The sequence below is a fragment of the Littorina saxatilis genome, linkage group LG10, assembly GCF_037325665.1.
Source record: "Littorina saxatilis isolate snail1 linkage group LG10, US_GU_Lsax_2.0, whole genome shotgun sequence".
Classification (NCBI taxonomy): Eukaryota; Metazoa; Mollusca; class Gastropoda; order Littorinimorpha; family Littorinidae; genus Littorina; species Littorina saxatilis.
In genome coordinates, this window is record NC_090254.1 from 43,417,594 (window position 1) to 43,425,093 (window position 7,500).

Here is a 7,500-nt window from a genome sequence, read left to right on the forward strand (position 1 = left end):
GGTAGTAACCGGGAGTTTCTGAACAAGACACAAGCCCAGGCCGACGCTGACGTGGTCAAGAGATTGACCAAAGCGGTGAAACAACTGAACAAGTCGGAGACAGTGGTGAGGCACCTTGTGAGTGACGTGGCACCTGGCCTGACTGTGAGGAACACTCTCTTCCTGCCTTACGTCAGTGGTGTCGAGTTGCAACGAATTTTGACTGCAAATACGCAGTTAGACAAGGTACAGTAACTAAACAATGCATTTAAAGAGAGCGAATGAGAAGGCGAGAGGCTGAGTAAAATGTAGAGGATGGCAAACAATGACACACAGACGTCAAAGACTAGTATATACTGCATACGAGAAAGAGAGAAAGAGAAAGAGAGAGAGAGAGAGAGATATATATATATATATAGAGAGAGAGAGACACACACACACAGGGAGAGAGAGAGAGAGAGAGAGAGAGAGAGAGAGAGAGACATACTGACAGATACAGACAGACAGACATAAAGGCATATACAGAGAGAGAGAGAGAGAGAGAGAGAGAGAGGGTAGGAGAGACAGAGAGAGACAGAGAGTGAGAATATGAAAATAAACATCACGGCATATGTCATTTCAACTCTCTTACCAAACGTTGAACGAGAAATATCCAATTCCTTTCAATATGTCCACATACTGTCAGAGCAAGGTACATGTACTAAAAAACACACCAGTATAATGACCTAGGCCCTAGGCACGACAATTAGTTGAACATTCTGTGTTAGAAATGTGCAAAACAAAAAGCAGGATCAACATTAGAGCCAAGCATCGCATATTGCAGTAGCCTGCGAACAAATAGCTCTGACAGGTCATGAGGAATTCAAACTGAGATGTGAAAAACACAAGAAAATATCTGAAGGTTCACGCGACCTGCAATCTCTCTACAGTCGTTGTGCAACATCCTGGAGGCCTCTGATGCTTCAGAAGCAGTACAGCTGTGCTGTTGCTCTGACCAACTGTCCCGGCCTGCATCGTACTGGCTGGTGACACCCGCCGTGTTATCACAGCTGAGCACCTGGTGGCAACACAGGATGGCCTGTAGTGTGGACACTCTGCTCTCTGACGACCTTTACCTGGACATCGTAGCCAGGTGAGGGAGTGAATACCTGATTGGTTGCTACAATGCATTGCTCAAGGGTTTGTTTGTTTCTTTGTTTGTTTCTTTGTTTCTTTGTTTCTCTCTTTGTTTTATGGTGTTTTGTGAGACTTTAACTGAATGATAAATCAGCAAAATGTCTTACTTTGTTTTTTACAATTCGTTTGTCTGGATAAAATGTCATCCTGATGTAAAATAAAGAAGCTGTATAAATGAAAACGTATCATAAAACGCAACGTGTCATGACAATCGTTTTTAATAAACTGAGTTCATCAGAAATTATAGGACCTAAAATATGAAATCTTTAGCTACCTACACATGACAAAAACCGTTCCTTGAATTCATGACCTTGTTGAAATTAAAGTAGCTGAAAAATGTATATAAAGGAGAACATATTAAAACTAATTTAACAGCCTTGTAACCATAGATAATGTTTTATCATAGAGCAAATGACAGCCAATCCAACCATCTGGTTTCAAGCTTAACTGATTGTCTCCCAGGTACGGATATATCTGTACCCACTCATATGGCCCTATCTGACCAGGTACGATATATCATCTCAGACTGTTAGCTTCAGTCGCTTCCTGTAACGTCGATCTAACGCCTGCATTCCAGCGTGTTGATGCACAGTTACTACACAGTTACTACAATTCTGAGTGACCTGCTGCAGCACAGCTGGTCTCGGCTAAAAAAAACTTGGTCAACATAAGGGGGGTAGAACGTGTGTGATACTGATGTCATATTCAAAACAGGTTCGTAGGTCCAGCTACTTCTGTCACGGTCCATTGCAACATCCCGCCACGTGTGGAAGTAAGGACCTCGGCGGATGCAGTCGCAGAGTTGGGGCGGAGGCTGGCACTTCTGGTGCTGACTCTGCAACAGCTGGATCTGATGAATAGGGACCCCCAACGAGTCTGTATCTCGGGACCGCCCGGGACAGGTAATACAGAAGCGGTTCCAATTTTATTCAAAGTTATTATGATACCAATTGGCGGGTACAGAATCTTGTTTGTGTGTTTGGCTCAGTTTGAAAGGAATCTTAAAGGTGTGTTCTCTTCCATCTGGTCAATCGCCTATGAAACATTGTTTGTTTTTGTCTTTTCTTATTTCTCTCGAGAACTCAGGGGGAAGGGGGGTGGGGGGTGGGGTATAAGGTAGATGATTTCTTACAAACATGGGTTCTTTTTTTTGCCGGAACTTTAACTCGTGTTAATTTGTTTTTATCTCTTTCAAAAAGTGTTAAAATATCTTGTCAAGGCATTCATTCCAGAAACCTATTAAAAATAACTGCAGGGTTGTTGCAAGGCCTCGATCTTTACTCATTTACGCATACTTTTCTGATCTGTTGTGACCCCAGGCTGATCGAATGTCTGATACCTGTGGATTCTTCTGACACACTTTTTATGTGGCCAATACTTTTTGGCCGATATAGGCCTATACATAGTTCGAATCCAGATTCAGCTGGTTTCATTTCCATTTACTCTCAGATACTCTCTCTTCCTCAGGCAAGACAGTGATGCTGGTGCTTCAGGGGCTACGATGGCTGCTGCAAGGACACACAGTCCACGTGGTATCTACAGCGTACACAGCCAGGGCTGTCAACACCATGATAAAGGAACAAATACAAATGACTAAAGAAAAACATCCGAAATCCGATCCTGGTCACGGCGCCATAATTTACCATCAGTACGACTTCTGGAACAGCGACGAGGATGTCGAGCAAGCGTTGACAGAACTGTGTGAGGCAGAGGAGAACGGACAGCTGTATGTTATTATGGATGAGGCGTACTTTGGCAGCAGGTTTGTGAAAAAGAAGACGGTTATATAATGTGTGTATATAGATTGTGATTGTGATGGATGGGGCAAGGGTGTGTGTATGTGTGTGTGTGTGTGTGTGTGTGTGTGTGTGTGTGTGTGTGTGTGTGTGTGTGTGTGTCTCTCTCTCTCTCTCTCTTAGTCTCTGTCTCTCTCTCTCTCTCTCTCTCGCGTGTTATCTCAAGCTGCATGTGAGCTCTAAAACAATTGGCTTTTGAAGCCACTCTAGATATGATATCACCTGTTTATCTACACGTCCTAAAAGTGTCATGAAAATGTGTTTCCCTTCTTTGTGTGTCCAAGTGTACGATATATGTGTCCCAGTGTTTGGCATGTGTACAAGTGTGTCTCACATGTCCGATTGTTTGATATGTTTACGAGTGGATGGTAGGTGTCCAAGTGTATGATATATCCAAGTGTATGATATATGTATCCAAGTGTATGATATATGTGTCCAAGTGTATGTTTGTTTGTTTGTTTGTTTGTTTAACGCCCAGCCGACCACGAAGGGCCATATCAGGGCGGTCCAAGTGTATGATATATGTGTCAAAGTGTATGATATATGTATCCAAGTGTATGATATAATTATGTGTCCAAAAGTATGCTATATGTATCCAAGTGTATGATATAGCTGTCCAAGTGTATGATATAGCTGTCCAAGTGTATGATATATGTGTCCAAGTGTATGATATATGTGTCCGATTGTTTGGTATGGGACCAGGTTAATTCTTGTGTCCCAGTGGAAAGATGCGCTGTGTCCAAGTGCCCTTCTTTGTTACAGTGACGAAGGGCCGCGTAATCAGAAACTAGTCAAACAGCTTCATGACAAAGTTGGCCAGCTGTTCCTGTGGTCAGCAGGGGTCCCACACGGCGGCATACCCCCTGAACTCCAATCCGAAGTCTTGACCACGCCTCTACGCTGTGCCCCTGTTGTCCTCAGAGAGGTGCAATCACTTCATTTTAGAATTGTTTGACTCTTTTTTTGGTTTGATTTGATTTGATATTAGCTGTTAGGGCAAAAGTCTTAACTTTTCTGGAAATTATAAACTAAATCCTGTGTTTTGATTTGATATTTTCTGTAAGAGCAATAGGGTTTTTTTACTCTTAAAATATTTGCTATTCTTTAATTTAATTTGGTATTTCCTGTGAGAGTAAATATAATATGTTGTTGAAATTATTAGTACTATATGTGTCACCTTGTGTTTGTGTTGGAGTTTATTTTCTGATTACTACATGTGTTAACTATAGGTGCAAGCATATAGCCTGTTTGTATGGTCGCAAGGGTTTCTGTTGAAGTATATGTCACCCTATATTTTCTGAAAACACTATGTTTAAAACAAAGTCTAATCATAACTTGTTGTGTTGTCACAGGTGTTTCTGTTATATTATATGTCACCCTATGTATCGATTGAACAGGGGATTTTCCTTCTTTGAGACATGTGACGTCAGAGTCCGACAAAAACTCATATTTAGGCGGATAGCCGAGACTACAAAATAGTGCATGTTTGTGTGCGCTAAATCGTAGAAAAAGACAAGGAATTCCAACTAAAATCTATCCATACATAAATGGTTTTTGTATCTTTGATCCAAAAATGACGTTTTACAAAGATATCGACAGTCATTGTTCACCTCGACCGCTGGCGCGGTCTCGAATGAACACGGACTGTCTCGATTTGTTTTAAAATAATGTATGGTGTCATATTTAGGTCAAAAACACAAATAACGGTTTAAATAACGTATAATTTTTTTGAATAAAATCTGTTTAAACCAGGTAAAGGCCGGGCTTGACCAGACCACTGATGTCCACAGTTACAGCGACACCAGCCTGCCTGCTCCTGGGGACGGGCAGAGCGTGATACGACTGAGCCACCAGGGACACATGCACACAGCCCAAGGGCCCGTGGACTGTGTGGATTGTGGGCGTGAGATTGCTGTCGTTTTACGTCAACTTGGTGTTGGCAGTGGAGGTAAGATGTGAGCTCATTTGCAGTCATGACAATTCATCTTTCGCTGGCAAGAGTCGGTCAGAAATCGGTTGGAAATCGTACACTTCTTCTTCTCCTGCTTCTTCTTTTTCTTTTTCTTCTTCTTCGTCTTCGTTCATGGGCTGAAACTCCCACGTTCACTCATGTTTTTGCATGAGTGGGTTTTTACGTGTTTGGCCGGTTTTTTACCCAGCCATTCAGGCAGCATACGCCGATTTCAGGGGAGAACACTTGAAAACCGCTCCAACAATCCAATCGCTGCGTTCCCTCCCTTACTCTTGCAGGAAGCAAGTTCAAGTTCAAGTTTTATTAGTCCATAACCCATGGGGGCATTTTGAACAATAAATACAATCAATACAATCATGATATATGCTAATAAAGTAAATAAATGGAGGGGAAAAAAATTAAATTAATAGATTTATGAAAAACTGTTACAAATTCTATTGATAAAGTCCAAAATATTCTTTAGCAATTTCTTTTTCTTAGTAGCAAACAACTTTTTAAATTTAAGTGCATTATGTTTTTTTCAATAGTAAGGTGGTAACAACTCAGCTCTTTCTTCTTTGAAAAAATCACAGACAAATGAATAATGAAATTCATTACCAATGTCTTGTGATACACATTTGGTGCAAATTATTTCTGACCTCGGGATATTGAAATAACGTTCTTTCTGTACAGGCAAATTGTTGTTTAATGTTCTAAACTTCATCATTGAAACACATTGCTAATATGGCAAGTGTGTGACATAGTCTTCACAAGCAAACATATCTTTAAACATTCGATAATTCCAAAACATATTTTTTGTTCCAATTTCTGTAAACCATTTATGGATATACTTGATACAACGAATAATGTAACAAAAACGAATAATGTAACAATTGTTACATTATTCTGGGGCGGCCCCCGAATAATGTAACGTGGGTTAATTGGAGTTGGAAGTTTAAGCGGAATATATTTCGTACCCGAATTTAAAACCTAGGTTATTAGTATTATTATCCTGTGAGGTCCGCTCACCTACTAGAGTGCCAACCTCATCAGAGTCAAACAAATCATTATCAACAAAACCTTCTGAATGCTGATCATCTTCATACAACATTTCACTCAGATGACCAGTGCGGGAATTTAAGTCTCCTAAAAGACAAACATAATCATTATCTTCCCCAAACTGCATGTACACCTCTTCTAATTCAGCATAAACATTTTTATTATGGTAAGGTGATCCTTCTGGGGGAATATAATTATAAAGCACAGAAAAGGGTGTCACGGCCAAGTAATTTCTTATCTAACTTAAAAACTAGCGCATTCTCACACATTTCTACATCAAAAAATCTATACCATATTTTCATCTCTTCTTTTATCTTAAGTGACAGCTTTTTTTCTTCAAAAATAGTTATATTATGAGCAAACACTTCCCGTAATAAAACTAATACACCACCTGATTTTCTGCCAAATTTTCCTCTATTCTTATAGAATGCTATGTATCTTGGAATGTTAATCTCATCAACATCATCAAGTTTGCTCTCACTAAAACAAATAATGTCATATTTGGCAATACATTTTACAAATTCAGGAAATTTTAGCATCACCGACAGTCCCGCACCACTGAGCTACCGTGACGTCTTCCTCCTTACGCGCAGCACCAACCTGCAGGATGACGTCACGGACGACGCAGGCAGTGTGACGTCAGCAGCCAGCGGCGTGGTGCGCGGGCTTCGAGGCGAGGGCTTTCCAGTCTGCGTGCTAGGCAAACAGGACAGAGTGCGGGACCGGGAGAGATGGGACAGAGACGTAGCGGATACAGGTAAGATGACTTAGTAAAGGTAAAGGTAGTCCCATAACCATATTTGATCGTAGGGGAGGGAGCGAGATGTTAAAGATCTTCACTTTTTTGGGGGGCCAGCTATATGTTGGCGGTGCCCATCTCCTCTCCCTCTTGCATTGTCCTTCCCCGGCCCTGAATAGTGTCAGCTACTCATTTCCGGCTGGGCGGACTGGAGGGCGATCGAGTGGGAGACAAACCCACGACCTTAAGTACATAATGTTGTTTGTGTGTTTGTCTGTCTGTCCGCTTACAAGACCGCTGGGTCGAAGATCAATGAATGTAACGTGTCTTGTTGTCATAAACTAAACGTTCCAGTAACCTACCTTTCTTGTTGTCATAAACTAAACGTTCCAGTAACCTACCTTTCTTGTTGTCATAAACTAAACGTTCCAGTAACCTACCTTTCTTGTTGTCATAAACTAAACGTTCCAGTAACCTACCTTTCGTGTTGTCATAAACTAAACGTTCCAGTAACCTACCTTTCTTGTTGTCATAAACTAAACGTTCCAGTAACCTACCTTTCTTGTTGTCATAAACTAAACGTTCCAGTAACCTACCTTTCTTGTTGTCATAAACTAAACGTTCCAGTAACCTACCTTTCTTGTTTTTCGATTCTGAGTTTCGGAACGTTGGCAGTATATCTTTTGGATTTCAGGGACAGCGAAGACAGACTGGATCGTGGCAGCCCGATGGCGGTACATGATCGGCTTGGAGCGGCGTGTGGTTGTGTGGCTACCCGGTAGAGTGAAAGGGGTGGATGA

The 7,500-nt window shown here is 41.3% G+C and overlaps 1 protein-coding gene across 1 annotated transcript in view; it reads left to right on the top strand.

The window, feature by feature from the left end:
- The window catches only part of LOC138978887 (uncharacterized), a 12,054-nt gene that overhangs the window by 3,363 nt on the left and 1,191 nt on the right, over positions 1–7,500 (top strand). Inside the window, exons 2-9 of the mRNA XM_070351694.1 lie at positions 1–225; positions 909–1,111; positions 1,870–2,057; positions 2,623–2,917; positions 3,714–3,876; positions 4,704–4,899; positions 6,488–6,718; positions 7,395–7,500. The exon at positions 1–225 is cut by the window's left edge and continues 1,356 nt beyond it; the exon at positions 7,395–7,500 is cut by the window's right edge and continues 1,191 nt beyond it. Coding sequence (XP_070207795.1) covers positions 1–225; positions 909–1,111; positions 1,870–2,057; positions 2,623–2,917; positions 3,714–3,876; positions 4,704–4,899; positions 6,488–6,718; positions 7,395–7,500 — 1,607 coding nt within the window. The remainder of the gene's footprint in view (positions 226–908; positions 1,112–1,869; positions 2,058–2,622; positions 2,918–3,713; positions 3,877–4,703; positions 4,900–6,487; positions 6,719–7,394) is intronic.